Source organism: Scyliorhinus torazame, chromosome 13 (assembly GCF_047496885.1).
Source record: "Scyliorhinus torazame isolate Kashiwa2021f chromosome 13, sScyTor2.1, whole genome shotgun sequence".
NCBI lineage: Eukaryota > Metazoa > Chordata > Chondrichthyes > Carcharhiniformes > Scyliorhinidae > Scyliorhinus > Scyliorhinus torazame.
Genome location: NC_092719.1, coordinates 64953545 through 64972722, shown reverse-complemented (window position 1 = coordinate 64972722; position 19178 = coordinate 64953545). Strand labels below are relative to the sequence as shown.

General features: G+C 43.6%; 1 protein-coding gene across 1 annotated transcript in view; it reads left to right on the top strand.

Annotated features, from left to right (window-relative positions):
• The window catches only part of vwf (von Willebrand factor), a 130386-nt gene that overhangs the window by 95118 nt on the left and 16090 nt on the right, over window positions 1-19178 (top strand). The window contains 7 exon segments of the mRNA XM_072471681.1: window positions 1406-1510; window positions 5947-6149; window positions 7049-7198; window positions 9027-9140; window positions 12101-12284; window positions 14203-14243; window positions 17945-18064. Coding sequence (XP_072327782.1) covers window positions 1406-1510; window positions 5947-6149; window positions 7049-7198; window positions 9027-9140; window positions 12101-12284; window positions 14203-14243; window positions 17945-18064 — 917 coding nt within the window.

Here is a 19178-nt window from a genome sequence, read left to right as displayed (position 1 = left end):
GCAGAGGACCCAGCACTGATCCCTGCGGGACACCACTGGTAACTGGGATCCAGGCTGAATATTTGCCATCCACCACCACTCTCTGACTTCTATCGGTTAGCCAGTTCGTTATCCAACTGGCCAAATTTCCCACTATCCCATGCCTCCTTACTTTGTGCAGAAGCCTACCATGGGGAACTAGAGGGCAGCATTAGAGACGGGTATAAAGGGTCCAGCCCAAGGGAGGATCCGCCTCTTTCAGAAGCACAGGGCTAGTGAGCAGCAGCAGAGACAGCTCAGCATAGGCAGTTTACCTTAGCTTCACTGGTCATACCTCTTGACTATTATATCTAGTTAAGCTCTGGAAACAGAACAAACCCACTGAATAAAGTATTTGTGTTAACTGGAAGTCTACAATCTTTATTCAGACTTCGAGAATAACATAATAGTTCCTTCAGCTTCCTTGTTCGGAAACTTGTCTTGCTAGCTCTCTCTTTTATAAGATGCTACTTAACACCTACCTCTCACCCCACCAAACTTTTAGGTCACAACATCTGCTTCTGTGGCCTGGTGTTAACGTTTGTTTGATAATACTCCGTGAAGCACTCTGGGATGTGTTGCTATGCTAAATGCATTGTATCAATGGAGGTAGTTGTCGTAAATAATCTATACTTTAGCCATTGGTAACACTGATGTTAAACTTTTGGTATAATGACTATAGTCTGCCAAACGTATCTGGTTTCTGAACAGCTATGAACTGACAGCCAAATTCTTTGTGACAAAGAAGAAAAACCATGCGATTATGCAGACCTCCCTAAAGTCTCAACTGAATTTGCAAGTTGCCCATTTTGAATTTAAAATAAATGACCCTCATTGCAATATTCTATCCAAGAACTTGGACACACACATCCTTGACATATGATCCATTCTGCGAATCTTTGATAGAAAAAGAACCAGAAAAACATTTCTAATGCTGAAGCAAAATGCTAGGAATGCTGGAAATTTGAAATGAAAACAGAAAATTCAAGAAAACACTCAGCTTTTCAAGCAACATCTGTGAGGAAAGAAACAGACTTAACATTTCAGATCAATGGTTTTACATCTAGACTGGCAGATGTCAGAGATTAACAGAGTTTATACATGGCCAAGGGAAAGGGATAATTTACAATTAGACAACTGAACACTAATATATGAACCTTTGTTGTACACTCCTAACTGAAGTATAGTGCAGACTGGAATCTCCGATTAAATTAGTTACACAATGATAGGTTGGTGTCTTATTTTAAGGCTAAAATATTTTGGGGGAATTTTGTTGCCAAAGCTGTTGAGTCATTAGTTCAATGTTTGTTCACAGTGCTTTGGTTTAATTGAAGTTTAGTAGAATAAATTACGGTTCAATACTGATGGATGTTCCCCATTTCTGTAGTTTGTGACTTGCTAGGCTGTGACCGGTCACCTACTCCAAGGTGTGAAGATGGAGGTTTTCCAAGTCTGAAAAACCCAGGCGAATGCAAGCCAATTTACCAATGTGGTGAGTTTTTGGCGGGATGAGTTACTTAACATTTTTCATTCTATATACTTTGCTGGGTACCATGTGAAGGAAAATTGGAGACACCTTTGCAAAGTTTTGTTTGGTTTGCTTTGTGATTTCCCAAGATATTTTAAACAGATGAAACCTTCACAAATGCTCCATGGATGTGACTCCAAGTAGTGACCAGAAGAATTATAAGTTTGCATGTCAGTGCGATGTATTACTTCTGTTATTTTTAACCCTCATCTTAATTTAGGTTTCCTTGGAGTGCCACTATGCATGGCCTGGATTTAATATGAGTTCAGATTTCAAGCGTAATGTTTTACACCTTTGCTGCCTTTGTATGTGAAAATGATGGTCAGAGCTAGGACTATGGCGTAAGGCTTTTGAATGTGCACTTGTCAGACAGAGCCTCACCCAGCTGAAGTGCAAAATAGAGGTAAAATTGTGGGTAAAAGAGCCACAACTGCCCAATTTGCACTATTGGTGGATGAGACTTCAATGAACATGCATTCATAGCAGATGACTCTTGAGTAGTGCATGACAGATATTTGACTGCATATGTTTATGGCATAGAGGGAACATTCCAGTTACAACTTTGGTGGTAAGCGTAATCCTCCCCATAATTTTTCTTCCATTATATCCAAGTAAAAAATTCAAGTGCTGTTGGCCTTGCTCTGCATCACAAGCCAGCTGTCCAGCCAATTGAGCTAAACTGGCCCCGAGTAGTTAACTCTTCTTTGCTGAAAGGATGAAAACAGGCACTAATTGGCTGCTGTGCTGATAAGACATGTTTGTGGAGATGGATATGAAGGCTGCTCATACCCATTTCCACTGATGGGATGGAGTGAGCAGGGTAGCTAAGGGATAGAGGCAGATGACACAGTTTCGCAGATATGGCACTGGAAATACTGATGGAGAAAGTCCAGAGAAAGAGATCTGTCCTGTGCCTGCAATGTGGAAGGAGTCCTCTCTCCTTCTTTTCTTGGCCTTATGTCCTCCTCCCATTTATTATCCATATCAAGGGGGGCCGTTAGTGGAGATGCCCCTGTCCAATCACTCCCATTTCCTGGTGATCCCTATAAGGTGTCCAGTACTTAACTCATTTCCTGGTGAAGTCTTCACAGACTTTGTGGTAGATGTGTTGTTCAAATGTTTGTGAAGCCCTGACAAAATGTCCCAGAAAAGCACCTGATGTTTTTCAGGGATTCTCTTCACAGCTCCAGCAGCAATGAATATGAAATTAAAATTAAAACTATCCCTGTAGGCATTGCTGAGATGGGCATCAATGCCTTGTTTCCTCCCTGTCTGATTATCGCTGTTTGGAGGGACATTAGCTCAAAGCTTAAGTCAACAAAATTCTGTGAAGTCTCCTGAGTGAGCACTAGCTGGCGTTTTAAGCAGCAAACAACCCTTGAACAAATTTACAGATGGCCAATCTTAGCGCAGGCTTCAACTGCTTTACCAAGATAGGATCTTGCTCTAAAAGCTCAGGACTCCATCTTGGTCACATTGGAGGATCCACAGTACCTGAACATACTGCCAAAAATCCTAAAGTGACAAAGGCAGCTAACTCCAAAAACACCTTACAAACCATCCAGCTCAGTCTCTTTGTGAGTTTTAAAGTGTATTTGATGAAAGTTGATAGCGTTCAGCTAGTGATTGATCCTTGGAATTTTATTAACATGGAAAATATGCCAGAGCTGCTGATCAGATTCTGACGTTGGAACTCCTTGTTGGAGGGAAGTAAAGCTCAGAGTCTGTTCTCGACCGCGTGGAGTTGTAAAAGTTGCGTTTATTTCGGAATAGCTGTGTGCGCACAGGAGAGGCAGGTTCTGCTGCTAGCTTAGCTCGCAAAAGCCAGCTCTGAAAATTGTCAGAATTACATGCATATATATATTGAAAGTTCTTTCAGATTAACAAATTGGCATTTGACGTTATCAGTTCAGTCGGAACAATACAAGGTGATCAGTATGCATATTTCCTGGTTTCTTTAAAACGATCAGCTAACACAATGCTTCTTTACAATCTCCTGGATTCTGTTCAACATATTGAACTTCTGGATGGGATGTTTGTGTTTTCATCCCCTGCACTGGGCTGGACAATGAATCCCTTACAGACAGGCTAGAGCCATGATGTGGTTCCCCTTTCAGCCCATTGAGTCTGCACCCTAACCTAGGCCCAGTGTCCCACCCTCTCCCCGTAACTCCATCTAACCTTTGTATGCTAAAGGACAATTTAGCATGGCCAATCAGACTCTCAGCGATAGTGGCAAGGACTAAACAACATAACGGGCTACAAAGCAAAGCCGAGCAGTATCTCCGGCAGCAGCGCACCCCTCCCTGAAGAACTCAATGCATTCTATGCTTGGTTTGAGCAGGTAACCAACAATCCGCTGTCGAGTACCCCAGCAGCCCATAACTCACCCATACCCACCATCATAGCTTCTGAAGTCAGATCGACCTTCCTGAAAGTGAACCCTCGGAAGGCGACGGGCCTGGACGGAATCCCAGGTCGTACACTCAGAGCCTGCGCGGACCAGATGGCAGAGGTATTCGCGGACATCTTTAACCTGTCCCTACTCCACTCCGAGGTCCCCACCTGCTTCAAGAAGACCACCATTATACCGGTGCCAAAGAAGTACCAGGCAACGTGCCTCAATGACTACCGTCCGGTGGCCCTGACGTCAGTCGTAGTGAAGTGCTTCGAGAGGTTGATAATGAGGGGCATCACCTCCATACCCCCAGACACCTTGATCCACTGCAATTCACATACCGTCGCAACCGGTCCACAACAGACGCCATTTCTCTGGCCCTATACTCATCCTAGAGCATCTCAACAACAAGGACTCCTACATCAGACTCCTCTTTATTGACTACAGCTCCACCTTCAATATCATAATCCCAGTCAAGCTCATATAAAAGCTCCAAAACCTAGGACTTTGCTCCCCACTCTGCAACTGGATCCTCGATTTTCTGACCAACCCAATCAGTAAGAATGAACAACAACAACTCCTCCGCAATCATCCTCAATACCGGGGCCCCGCAAGGCTGCGTACTTAGCCCCCTACTCTACTCCCTGTACACACTACGTGGCAAAATTTGGCTCCAACTCCATCTACAAATCTGCTGATGATACGACCATAGTGGGCCGGATGTCGAATAACGACGACTCAGAATACTAGAGGGAGATAGAGAACCTAGTGGAGTGGTGCAGCGACAACAATCTCCCTCAATGCCAGCAAAACTAAAGAGCTGGTGATTGACTTCAGGAAGCAAAGTACTGTACACACCCCTGTCAACATCAACGGGGCCGAGGTGGAGATGGTCAGCAGTTTCAAATTCCTAGGGGTGTACATCTCCAAAAATCTGTCCTGGTCCACCCAGGTCGACGCTACCACCAAAAAAGCACAACAGCGCCTATAGTTCCTCAGGAAACTAAGGAAATTCAGCATGTCCACATTAACCCTTACCAACTTTTACAGATGCGCCATAGAAAGAATCCTAGCTGGCTGCATCACAGCCATGTACGGCAACTGCTCGGCCCAGGACAGCAAGAAACTTCAGAGAGTCGTGAACACCGCCCAGTCCATCACACAAACCTGCCTCCCATCCATTGACTTCATTTACACCTCCCGCTGCCTGGGGAAAGCGGTCAGGATAATCAAAGACCCCTCCCACCCGGCTTACTCACTCTTCCAACTTCTTCCATCGGGCAGGAGATACAGAAGTCTGAGAACACGCACAAACAGACTCAAAAACAGCTTCTTCCCCACTGTCTCCAGACTCCTAAATGACCCTCTTATGGACTGACCTCATTAACACTGCACCCTGTATGCTTCATCCGATGCCGGTGCTTATGTAGTTACATTGTATACCTTGTGTTGCCCTATTATGTATTTTCTTTTATTCCCTTTTCTTCCCATGTACTTAATGATCTGTTGAGCTGCTCGCAGAAAAATTCTTTTCATTGTACCTCGGTACACGTGACAATAAACAAATCCAATCCAATCCACATAACCTTCACATCTTTGGACTGTGGGAGGAAACCGGAGCACCTGGAGGAAACCCACGTAGACACGAGGAGAATGTACAAACTCTACAGACAGTCAGGATTGGAATCCAATCTGGTCCTTGGTGCTATGAAACAGCAGTACGAACCCCTGTGATGGTAGATTGGATAATTCGTAGAAACGTTGAACACGACTAATCCACTATTGCTTCTGTCCAAGTAAAGGTTTATTGTATCAATTGATAACAAAAAAAAAATCTGTCAAATTTAGTTCTGCACCAATATAATGCTGTGGGAAAACTCTCAGCTAAAAGTTCTATCCGTATTGTTTGAATGTTTCAAAGGTGGAATCAGGAAATCTTCATTCTGAAGGGATTGAAATAGTAGTTTATAAATACTAATTCCAAGTGTTCTACTGCTTTCAGACTGCGATAGGAGCCAATGTGGACCCAAGACTGTAATTTGCCCGTCTCACCGGTCACTGTCCATTGTAAAGACGCAGTGTTGTGACAAATATGAATGTGTTTGCAGTTGCAGCAGTGAAGTAATAAGGTGCCCTACTGGATATTCAGTAAAGTCAGTAATAAATGACTGCAACTGCACCAAATCCCGTTGTGAACCTAATGAGGTAACTGGAATTATGTATGTTACTGTCTTGACTAAGGGTAACAACTGCTTTCTAACCACCTTGTCCATGCCCCTCATAATCATATACACCTCAGTCAGGCCCCTTTTCAGCCTCCTCTGCACCAACAAAAGCAGCCCAAGCTTACCCAACCTCTCTTAATAGCTAAAATGCTCCATCCCAGACAACATCCTAGTGAATCTCCTCTGCACCCTCTCTAGTGCAATCAGATCCTTCCTGTGTGATGACCAGAACTGAACACAGTACCCCAGCTGTGGCCTAACCAAAGTCCTCTACAGTTCCAACATAACCTCCCTACTCTTATAATCTGCCACGACTAATAAAGGCAAGTGCCTCGTATGCCTTCTTAACTACCCTGTTAACCTGTCCTTCCGCCTTTAGGGATCTGTGCACAAGCACTCCCACAAACCCTCTCTTCCTCTGAGCTTCCTAGTGTCCTACCATTCATTGAGTACTTGTGGTAGTCACCACTGTAGCAGTACTACCTTGTCATGTTATCCTTCCAAATTGCAACACCTCACACTTTTCAGGGTTAAATTCCATCTGCCACTGATCTGCCCATTTGACCAATCTGTCTTTGTCCTCCTGTAACCTAAGACCTTCTTCTTCACTGTTAACCACCCGGCCAATCTTTGTGTCATCTGCAAACTTACTTATCAGCAACCCCCCCACCACATTTTCTTCTGTATTGTTTATAATCTAGGTTGACGTTTCAGTTACGGATTAAATATTGGTTTAAATCAAGTTTGCTTGTTACCCTGTGATGGTGTGTTGGTGTGGATGTGTTACTGTGAGGAAAATTACTGGATCAACATCATGTATGCTATGTGGTATATTCACAATGTTTTGTGTGCATGACATTTGATAATTTCCATGGACAGGTTTGCATTCACAAAGGTGCTGTCTATATAACTGGAAGGACCTGGGAATCATCTTGCCAGCAATGTTCTTGCACTGATAGAAAGGACAGCATTACAGGGCTTAATGAGGTGCAGTGTATTACTAAATCCTGCAACAAAGATTGTCCAACTGTAAGTAAAATATATTAGATTGTTTCTATTACAACTCTGTTCAAAATGGCTATCACTGTTTCATGGAATGTGCAAGGTATTTGGGGTTTTCAATGTGACAGATAAGATGTAGTTTAATGCTGAACTGAAGCAAATACAAATCTATCAATATTGGGCAAGCTTTAGGACTGAGAATTACGACCGGCATGTATGGCACAGGCTGAAATGCCAGTCCACTATATCTAAACAAGTGTGAGCTCAAAGTAATCCACTGATTGTGAAGCACACTGGGACATCCTGAGGATGTGATGAGGCGCCATGTTCTTCATGTGAGGTTAATTTACTTGGAAAGGCACGTAGAGCACGTGACAGAGAGCCACCTGCAATAGCTTCCCTCCTCGCTACCTCACTGTTGTCTCGTGGGTCCCACCAAGATTTGTCCTTTCCCCTTTTAGAATCATAGAATCTCTACAGTACAGAAGGAGGCCATTCAGCCCATCGAGTCTACACCGATTCTCTGAAAAAGCACCCTACATAGGCCCACTCCTCCGCCCTATTTCTGTAAGCCCATACCCTACCTAACCTTTGGGCAATTAGGAAACCTTTGGACACTAAAGGGCAATTTAGCATGGCCAATCCACCTAACCTGCACATCTTTGGACTGTGGGAGGAAACTGGAGATCCCGGGAAAACCCATGCAGACTCTGAGAGAATGTACAAACTCCACACAGACAGTCACCCAAAATTGGAATTGAACCATGGTCCCTGGCAATGTGAGGTAGCAGTGCTAACCACTGTGCCACCGTGCTGCCCTATTTTATTTCTCATCCACATTTCCAAAAGCACAAGGATCGCTGAGACCACACGTCCCCCGTGCAGTCGGGAACTCAGTCCATTGGGGGTGGAGTATCAGGGAGGGCCTTCAGATGACGGGCCAACGCCGTTCCAACAGCGCGCAGCAGGCGAAGCAGTGACATCATTTCGGAGGGAGCGAAGGATAGAAAACCGGCGCAGACCCCGATTTGGGCATCGGAAGGGATTCTCAGCCCGATTGCCGATGACAATATAGACGTCGGGCACCGATGAATCCCACCCCTTGTCTGATAGCTGCTATTGGATGAGCAGAAATTCTATCTGGTAAATATTGGGAAGACCAAAGCCATTATTGTCTTTGATCTCCACCACAAGCTCAGTTCTCCAGCCTCTGGCTCCATCCCTCTCTCTTGCCACAATCTCGAGCTGAATTGGACTGTCCACAAGCTGGGTCAAAATCCTGGATCTCCCCTCCGAATAGCTCTTGGCGTGAACCTAAACCAGATGGACTGCAACGGTTCAAGATGATGGCTCACCACCATTCTTGAGGGCAATTCGGGATGGGCAATAAATGCTGCCCTTGTCTACAGTGCCAACATATTAAAAAAATAAAACAAGGCAGTCCTATCACCACAAGGAAATGGTTTTGATTGAAGAAGCTTATTCCACACATAGGACAGGGGACAGGAAATGTTCATACAATCAGTCTGGGGTTATTGGAACATCAGTATCAGAGTTAATCATGTTATAACTCACCATGAGACTTTTGGCAGTTAGCAATATGCCAACATCGAGTAGCAAATAGGAAGTAGAAAGTGAAAATTTCCCTGCAGCTTTCATTTGCCAATCTTGAACATGGCTTCAAATCTTGCCTCCTTTCTACTCATCTGGAAGATGAATCAAATAGGCACATTCAGTTTTCCGCATTTAGGTTGCCATCCAAAAGGAAATGTTGTATTTGAGTCTTTGCTGTATTTATTACTAACATGAGTTGGAGCTTGGAATTATGTCATTAGAAGTACCTTATCTTCTTAAGGGATACACCTACAGAGAAGTGGAAGGTGCATGCTGTGGAAAATGCAGCCACGCAGTCTGTGAAGTAGATGTCTTCAGTACGGGTGATACAAATCCACAAAAAGTTGTGCATCGAGTGAGTACAAATGCTCCTTTCAGCTAAAAACACTATGCAGTATATACTATTCATCTTGAAGTTTTGTGTGAGAGTTTTCTTAAGTTGTATTTTTAGATGTAAATTCTTCAAACCTGAAATAAAATAAATAGGAGGGAATGCTGGAAATGTAAATCAAGTCATCAAAAATTGGGAAAAGAAAATACATTTCAAGCACATTGAGACCCCAGCAGCTGTGGCTAGTTTTCACTCGGGGGCCTACTATTGCAGTTAAGAGAGCGTGGCTACCTCAAGATGGAGGTTCACTCCCTCTCCCTTACCTGCAATAGCAGGCTTGCAACTCTTTCCATGCCCGAGGGCTTCCAGTTGGCCCACCAGCTTCAAGAGCATGTCTGCTCTTCTTGTTTGGACAGCGGGCAGCCCTCTGGCCACTAATTGGCCAATTAAGGCAAAATCACTGTTGGATGACTGTTCCCGACACAGTGCGAGGTCAGGACCCGCATTTGAACCTGACTTCAGTGCCACGTCTAAAACCGCGAACTCATTCCCCATGTGCCAATGTGAATTCTTGGAATGAGAAAACCAGTCAGCTGTGTTTAAACCCCCTCAGATTTCTGGGCTACAAGCCATACATTCCTTTCTCTTTGATATTGGCTGTGATTGACAGCTTGCATGCAAACTCTTAAGTGCTCTAACCATAATGTTTACAAACATCAAGCTTTGATTAACAGGTCCTGGACCACTTCAAACAGAATTATGTGCTTTTCAATCACTTCCTTTCATGCTTGCGTGATTTTGAAGTGGTTAGCTAGAAATTGACAGTACTTCATTATTTTTGAAGTGGTCGAGGATCTGTCAATCAAAGCTTTATTTAGGGGCTGGGGGGAGTTCCCTTTATTGATGGAGTCCCTTTATTTAGGGGGTCTCTGAGAGTGTCTCTTTCATATAGAGGGTCTCGGGTCCCTTTATTTAGGGGTCTCTGTGGGCGTGGGGGGGTGAGGGATGGTCTGGTTGGGGTTGTGTGGGTAGGTCTTAAATTGTAGGCGAGGGTGGGCCTCAAATGGACCTTGGGGGCAGTTCCCTGAAAGAGTTACCCCCTTTGCCCACCACGAGGTCCAAAGCATCCGTGTCATGCTCGTCAGTAGCAGTAATGATTCTCACCCACGTGATTTGTGGCCCAGAGGACCGGAGAATGACGCGGGTCCGTAGAGAATGGTGGCTGGCCCGCTAAGTGGATGAAAATGGATCTTAATGACCCACTTGCATCATCCTGCTGGCGTAGGGAGTGAGGGCACCGATCACGTTTTCTTCACTACCTTGGGATTCTCCGCCTCACCGGGAGCTCTGCTACCGGCAGTGTAAGGCAGAGAAATTCAGCCATGATATTTGTAAAATTAGTTATGCTAAAAGTAAAGATGTTATTCTGCAAAAATTATAACGCTAAGAAATGTTAATCCCGATTGAACAAGGATTCTCTTTATTCTTACTTCTTACAGTGAGAATAGTGGATAATTTGATGAAGCTCCCGAAAAATTTCCATTCCAATTCTCTTCCCACACCTAGTGGTGCACTAAGGCAGACTCTCATTTGTTTCCATAGCTAGGAATTCCTGAACAGTTCTCGAGTTTGTCTCCCGAGGCGTAAAGCTCGAGGGGCACTATTCCACAGCACACCAAGCTTGGCTGACCAGGAGAGTCTCCCAGTCTTAGTGCCAGCCACTGGCGTGTTTGAAAGGATTTTACAAGTTGGTATTTAACCTGCTTGATGCATTATAAATGCACCTTCCTTGGCCATCAGAGCTTCTGGCTCAGAGGCAGGGACGTTACCCACTGCGCCATAAGACCCCCTATTATGACAAATTTGTGATTGCTAAATGATTCCATCTTTGAAGACTGCAACAGCACACCCTGTGGAGGAACAGGGTATCGCTGACAACAACTTCCAGAATCCTGTGCTTAGCCGCACAGGTGCTGGAGGTTTCTATCAATTTTACACTAATAATAGCGAGAATTGACAACCTCCTTGTTACCACAGCTGCAAATACTGAAAAAGTCAAATGGTAATGCAAATGAGGCCACTACCAAGGCCGGGATGCTCCAATCTGAGTTTGCCTTGCCACGCTGCCGACGAGAACGGAGAATTTGGCGCTCAGCCAAAACGCCATTCACTGCTGCGGGACTGGAGAATCCTGCAGGCGTGAACGGACGAAGAATTCCAGCCACTGTGAAGCAGTGGTTGTACGTGATAAAACTAGCAATACTGCATAAGTTGCTTCAAAACAACAAAGACAGACTTTTTTGAGTGTCCATTTCAATACATATTCAATATCGACAATGATAAAATGGCTCAGCCTTTGTACCCTAAAGGATAGCCTCCAAACAATACAGCATTTATTCTAGCCGAGTGTCAGCCCATATTGCGAACATGGATTTAGGACTTCATCTATACCTTCTGACTCAAGAAGTCCAAATGCCATTAACTGAACCAAGATAATATAATTCTTCACATGTCAGGGTGCAATGATCGCATGATTAAACAAGGTGAGAAAAGAAATTGTAGGGCAGCATGGTGGCGCAGTGGGTTAGCCCTGCAGCCTCACGGCGCTGAGGTCCCAGGTTCGACCCTGGCTCTGGGTCACTGTCCGTGTTGAGTTTGCACATTCTCCCCGTGTTTGCATGGGTCTCACCGCCACAACCCAAAGATGTGCAGGCTAGGTGGCTTGGCCACGCTAAATTGCCCCTTAATTGGAAAAAAATAATTGGGTACACTAAATTTATTTAAAAAAAGAAAATAAATTGTTTGCTGGAACAGAAACCTAAAAGTTACTCCACAGAGGAATGATCAAACTGGCCATTGTTAATGGATGGGAAGGCCAAGTGCACCAGCAGCATGAAAATTCAAAACTTGGCTGTCAGGGAAACATCTGTTGGCAGCTTACATCATGTGTTTGTGAAGTGTAACGTCCTGCTGTTATCTTGCAGGCTGGTGAGCAGTGGCTATCCCCGGACAATCCATGTATGATGCTGGAATGCATGGAGCTCAATGGAGAAGTGATTGTGCATCCAAAGAATAAGTCCTGTACCAACATTGATATACCCAAGTGTCCTCTTGGCTATGAACTGAAGTGTGACAGAGTCAGTAATTGTTGTCCAGTGTGCCACTGTGGTGAGTGTTTCAAATAGCAGCTCACTACCCTTTCTCTGAAGTGTTGACTATTCTCAGCTTACATGGTGAGCACATGCTTCATTTCCAGTGAGAGCCCCAACAACAGCTGTTTGCATTTATATAGCTCCGCAACCCATGTCTTTCCTGCTTATTTAAACAAATGGATGGAATTCACAAGCTGCACCTCCTGTAAGCTCAACTACCCGTCAGTGATTCCAGATTGCAAAGTTGCACCTGCCATCTAGCAGAAAGCCTGTCATTCTGGCCGACGTTTTCTGGCCCCACCCACGATGAAAATCATTGTGGGCAGGACATGAAAATTTGGAGAGAATGTTACTGCTCTCCAAACTGTCATGTCCCATCCGCGACGCTGCCCATGTGTACCTCCTTTTATAAAATCAACATTTATTACAATGAACTGGTCCTCTAACTAACTCCTTCATTTTAGATGCCTTTTAGTTAACTGGCTGAACAATGATGGCTACTGGTTAACAAAGTTAACTGTACTAAGTTACCAAGGGTAAATATCGATTACTGAGGTAATTGATATCTCCAGTTGAAACTGCGGGGCTTCAGGTTAATGATCGGAAGCTCAATTTCCATCATCCTACAAGGTGATATAAAAAGGTAACATTTGTCTCCTTGGAGCTATCTTCCCATTCTGCCTCCTTTTCCAATTAACCCATTCACAAAAAACTTCTGGGAAATAAATGGCCTGGTAAGTGGCCATTCACTGACCTTGAAGACATAAGTTTATGAAGACCATGTCTTCTGCTTGGGTGCCTTGAGAGCCATTTGCCTACCAGTATTAATGTTTTGGATTTTGGGTAATGCTCTATCATTGGCTGCTGCTTTTCCCTGGGGGGAAGCAAAGAAAGTGATAGCCTGGGTGAACTGTACATTAGTTACTGATTTGACACATCTGCATACTGCAGGTTGACCTATGTTTCTGATGGTCTCTGACTCAGTATGAAATAAGTTGGAGTCATAAGTGTTCAGTTTTTTGATCATATTCCCAGCTCGTGACAAGGCATCCCTATTGTCAATGTTGTCCATAGGTCAGACTCCAGTAGATATTATGAAATGGAGGTCATTCTCAAAACATTTCCAATAGGTGGGACTGGATTTGAATGGGTAAAAGTGAACGTGATAGCTCACCACAATACAAGTAAAGCTTCCTTGTTGAGTAAGATCAAGAGTCAGATCAACCCCCAGATGAGATGCAATGCCTTTACTTGTCAGCTTGGACCTTGTATGTCTCTCTTGTGGAGACCATGAATTGGATTCAATTTGAATTGGTTTATGGAGCAAGCAATGAGATGGATTAAGGGTTTGCCCTGTCCACTCTGCGCATTGGCTTTGTAATTTTAAGAATGGAGGATTAAAAAAAAAAAACAAGTAAAGTTGCCTTGCATCCATCTTTTTGTCCAATCCTCATTCAGTGCCTGGTTTGTGAATTACAACGTGGCAATGAAAAAGATGCCACTGTAAGTGCTCACTTATTTTCAAGGTCAAAGGGTGCATTCTCATTATTGCCCATTTTATACCAGTTGGCTGAATGAATATTGCGTTCTCAGCAAGAAAATCGGCACGTACATTCCGTCAAACAATCTGGTCTTTAATGGACCTCTCAGCCACACTATTGCATCACCATTCTCATCAGTTAGAAACTCCGCCCTTGTGGGACCTGTGTTTATAATATCGGTATTGTAGAAGTTTAAAAAAATAATTAAAATGCATACAGATAGAAATCAAAGCCAATTGAGTGAATTTAATATTTTTTCCAAAATGTTTAATGTTTGAATTGGACTATGAACTCCAAGGCATGCTTTATAACTCTCAAAATATAGATGAACATCATGGGAAATTCAGATTTCATTGTACCCTTTAGTAATATTAACCAACATATATTTTGCAGATCCAGGAAATGTTTGCATACTGAATGGAACCAGCATTGAGGTAAGATAATGGATGGTTTTAATGCTTTATTACATTGCACAGTATATGTTACACAACAATGGTTCTGTTCTTAATTGAGAACCATGGTGCCCAGCCATAGACCATCGTATAGAGCAATATCTAGATGGAAAAGAATAGGTGAAGATGAGATAAATCAGGATGTAGTGGTTAGGTGGCACCATGTCTGGGTTTTAGAAGCACGTATGTCATAGGAGGTAGGTGAAGTAGTCCTAAGTTTGTGATGCTGGAAATATAATAATTTGAAAGGGAAATTGATAAATTATTTAAAAACAGCAAAGATGTTGAGAAGAACATTTTGGAGAGAGGAGAATAACCTTCTTGTCAGACGACGATGGTGAGGATCCAGACCAGAATGATCTGAACAGTGAGGAAGAAAGGAAAACTATTATCTTACGAGGACTTCCCTCGTCTTTGACAGAGGATGATATTCAAACTTTTTTGCAGATGGAACAAGAGAGGAAACTGTAAAGGAGCACTGACCAGGGTAGAATATATAAAATGGAGGGTGAGAGAGAGAGCATAAAAGGAGGAGAGAGATTAGAAACATGAAGTTCCTTGTACCCTGCCCAAGGGTGCAAATATTTTATATAAAAGTTATATTTATGATCATGAGATTACTCGGAAACACGAGGAGCAACAAAGAGACGGTCAAACTCATCATCTCAACACTTCAGACACAGTATGAGACTTGAAAGTGCCTCAGCTGAGGGGGAGAGAATGTGGATACGAGATCAATAGAACAAAGGAGTTAAAATAGAAAGAACTGGCGAACCTTGGAGCGGCACGGTGGGGCAGTGGTTAGCACTGCTGCCCACAGCGCTGAGGACCCGGTTCGATCCCGGCCCTGGGTCACTGTCTGTGTGGAGTTTGCACATCCTCCCCATATCTGCGTGGGCCTCACCCCCACAACCCAAAGATGTGCAGGGTGGGTGGATTGGACATGCTAAATTGCCCCTTAATTGGAAAAAAATAATTGGGCACTCTAAATTAAAAAAAAAGAAAGAAAGAATTGGTGAACCAAGATCTTTTAGAATTGAGATGGACCAGAGAAATATCAGAAGGAACCGAAGAGCTTTGATATCATTGGTGAAGGAAACGAACTGAACCTTGGACATACTGTTTGGATCCCGATGGAGACGAGGAACCAGACACAAGTAGAAACTCCATTACCACCGAGATGGAAACCACTCCTATCGAACGATGAGAGAATAAAGTTTGTTCTCAACCTAGAAATTAAATCAGGACCAGATCTGGGGAGATTGGTCAAGGCACAAGATTAACTAACCCTGTGATGTCTGAAACTTGGGGGAGATGTGAGGGCAGATGTTAGGAGGATTTACATAGTTGGGATAAAGACTTGGCGGTAGATGTAGAATAAAGGGTCAAAATCAAGAGCACCTGATACTGATGTCATTGTTAATGTAACTATAATGTACTGTCACATGGCTCAGTAACAGATCTGGTGGAAAGGAGATGTAAAGCATTGGGATGTACAAAACAGTCTGCAGTATTATTCTTTGGGTGACTAGCAAACCCTGGAGAAGTCCCAACCAATAGACAAAGCAAGGACCTGAGTTCTGATAAAAGGACACAACTGTACCCACATCTGGGAGTTAGTAGTTTAAGGAGAATCCTTGCGCCCAGTATGAAGTCCTTCTGCACCTGCCACCTCACTTCCTTAGGCATTAGCAACTTTAAAAGAACTCTGGAAACCGCCAATTGCAGCGACAGCTAAAAATCAATTAGCAACTAATCTGAAAGTAGTTGATGGCCACTTTACCATGTCTGTTCACTGTGTGTGTTTTAGAAAACAGCATTAGGTCCACTATTGAGCTGCAAAATGATAAAGCTGGCATTGAATCAGTTTTACAGACTGATTGGTGTTACACTCTGTCTACTCTGCACTCTTCCTACACACGCTAATGCCCACACAAAAATGAAATCTAGCACTGCTTGAACCAGAACTATGTTTTGCACCAAACATTGCACTCGTAGTGCCAAAAATAATTGGGTGCAGAGGAGCCGGATTTTCCCTCATCGGTCTTCTGAGTTCTTTGGCTACTCCTAGCTCCACCTTGTGGGAGCTACAGATAATGCAATAATTTACATTTTACACATGATACTGCTGTACATTCTGGGGCATTCAGAGTGATATAGCAGGCTCTCCAGAATCTGGAATATTTAAAATAGGGAGAAATGTTTTCTTTCTATGACTGCCTTTATATTGGGACCTTGCTTCATTCCCAACTGCATCAATATTAGTGGAAAAATGCTTACCCGGCTCGCATGACATTATCTGCGAGATTAATGGAGGTACTTTTCCCAGTTAAAATAAAGAGCTGCAAACATCATTCCAAGTCATTTCTAGTTTCCCATTCCGAGCATTAAGAATCACGGATAGTTTGGAATTTTTACATAGTAGTATTTAATGGAATGGAGGAGCTCAGATGACTGCAAAAACCACAGTATTAATGCTTTATGTGCTAATTAAGCATGGTCAGAAGCTGATAGGGAACTGTGCCCTTGGAATCACCAGGAGAGTGATTCGTATATTCAAATCATTCACAGTCCACATTTGATCAATTTTTCTGCTGACAGAGACTTTTAGCCATCACATTAATTATGCAGGAAGATGTTCATATTGAAGAATTAATGAATCTGATTTTATCACTGTAAATTTAAAAATAATTTACAGTTTAATTTGTCACCTGGCAAATCTCCACCACACTGCACTCTCCTTGGTCATTTTGTATTTTATTGTAGGCTTCTATTTTTCCTTTAGCAGCCACATAGGCTACTTTAAGTAGCTCTCTAGAGTATAGAAGAGTGAGGGGAGATCAAATTGAGGTATACAAGATGATAAAAGGTATGGATAAAGTAGACGTGGAGCGGATGCTTCCTCTTGTGGGGCATTCTAGAACGAGAGGTCTTTGTCTCATGATAAGGGGTAGCAAATTTAAAACAGAGATGAGGAGAAATTACTTCTCGCAAAGGGTCGTGAATCTGTGGAATTCGCTACCCCAGAGTACGGTGGATGCTGGGATAGTGAGTAAATTCAAGGAGGAATCAACAGATTTTCAATTAGTAATGGGTTGAAGGTTATGGACAATGACAGGACGGTGGAGTTGAGGCCATGAGGAGATCAGCCATGATCATATTGAACAGTGGATCAGGCTTGAGAGCCTAAATTGCCTACTCCTGCTCCTAGTTCTTATGTTCTAAGAAAGAACTATGTTGTTTAATTCCACCTTCCAGCTCGTGGCCTGTAGCCCTGTAGGTAGCAGCACCACAAAGCACAAATCTGCTGTTCTTGATTAATTAGGGGATTTCTTGATTAATAAGGGGATCAGGGGTTATGGGGAGAATGAAGGAGGAACTTATCAGTCATGATCGAATGGCGAAGCAGACTCGATGGGCCGAATGGCCAAGTTCTGCTCCTATATCTTATGATACCAACAAAAGACTAACTACAAAGGTTATGGAAATCTGCAGCTGAGTTATGAAGTCATTATTAAATACGATATGAACGTACATTCAGCAATCATACAGATTAAGTTTAGAAGCAATATCAGTGATGCACCTTAAATCACCAATGTGACATGCACCTATGTCTCAATACTACATGAGCAATTCACTCATATCGAAAGTGAATTCACCTTTGTTTTACCTTTTTTTTCTAGATAGGACATTCTTTGAAAATAGATGACTGCACCGAATGTCATTGCTTGGAAGAAGCAGACAAATTGAGAAATACACATTCACTCCGGTGTCGGACAGTGCGTTGCAAAGGTTGCCCTGATGTAAGATACCTTTTCAGCTATTAATTTTCGTTAACTGTGTCATAATATAACCCAACTTTGGCAACATAGTTTCATGGCCCGGGGGCGAGGAGAGGGCGTAGACACCTACCATAAATATAAATTGACCTTTGAAGCTTTGAAAAATCTCTCCAAGAACAGGGTTCAGCATATGTGCCGAGTGTCATGATACGCAGACATGCAGATAATGATATACAGACAGGCACAGACAGGAAGCTAATGAACACAGAGAACAGGACATGACCAATAAGCAGGCAGGACACTCAGGGGTGGTATCTCACTAAAAAAGGCACGAGGCACTCACACTCCGCCTCTTTCCACTGAAGAACATCTACAGAGTGAGTCAGGGTGTATGTACAGTATCACACCTCCAGCACGTGGCTAAGAGCTAGTCTGGTTCAGTCAGACAGAGTAACCACACTGGGTTAGCAGAGAGTCAAACTCGTAGAGAACTGTGCTAACTGTGCTACTGGTTCAATAAATCGGGGTGGGGGGGGGGGTGGGTGGGCGATGAAGCTGAATACTAATGCAAGCAAAGTATGATGTGGCTGAAAAGTGGGTCAACTTATCCCAGAATCCCTACAGTGCAGAAGGAAACCATTCGGCCATCGAGTCTGCACCAACCCTCCAAAAGAGCACCCTAGCCTAGACCCATTCTCCTGCCCTATTCTCGTAGCCCCACCTAACCTTTGGATACTAAGGGGAAATTTAGCATGGCCAATCCACCTAATCACATCTTTGGACTGTGGAGGAAACTGGAGCACCCGGAGGAAACTCACGCAGACACGGGGAGAATGTGCAAACTCCACACATATTTGTTAATCAAATTATTGGAAAACATATTGGGCAGCACGGTAGCCTTGTGGATAGCACAATTGCTTCACAGCTCCAGGGTCCCAGGTTCGATTCCGGCTTGGGTCACTGTCTGTGCGGAGTCTGCACGTCCTCCCCGTGTGTGCGTGGGTTTCCTCCGGGTGCTCCGGTTTCCTCCCACAGTCCAAAGATGTGCAGGTTAGGTGGATTGGCCATGATAAATTGCCCTTAGTGTCCAAAATTGCCCTTAGTGTTGGGTGGGGTTACTGGGTTATGGGGATAA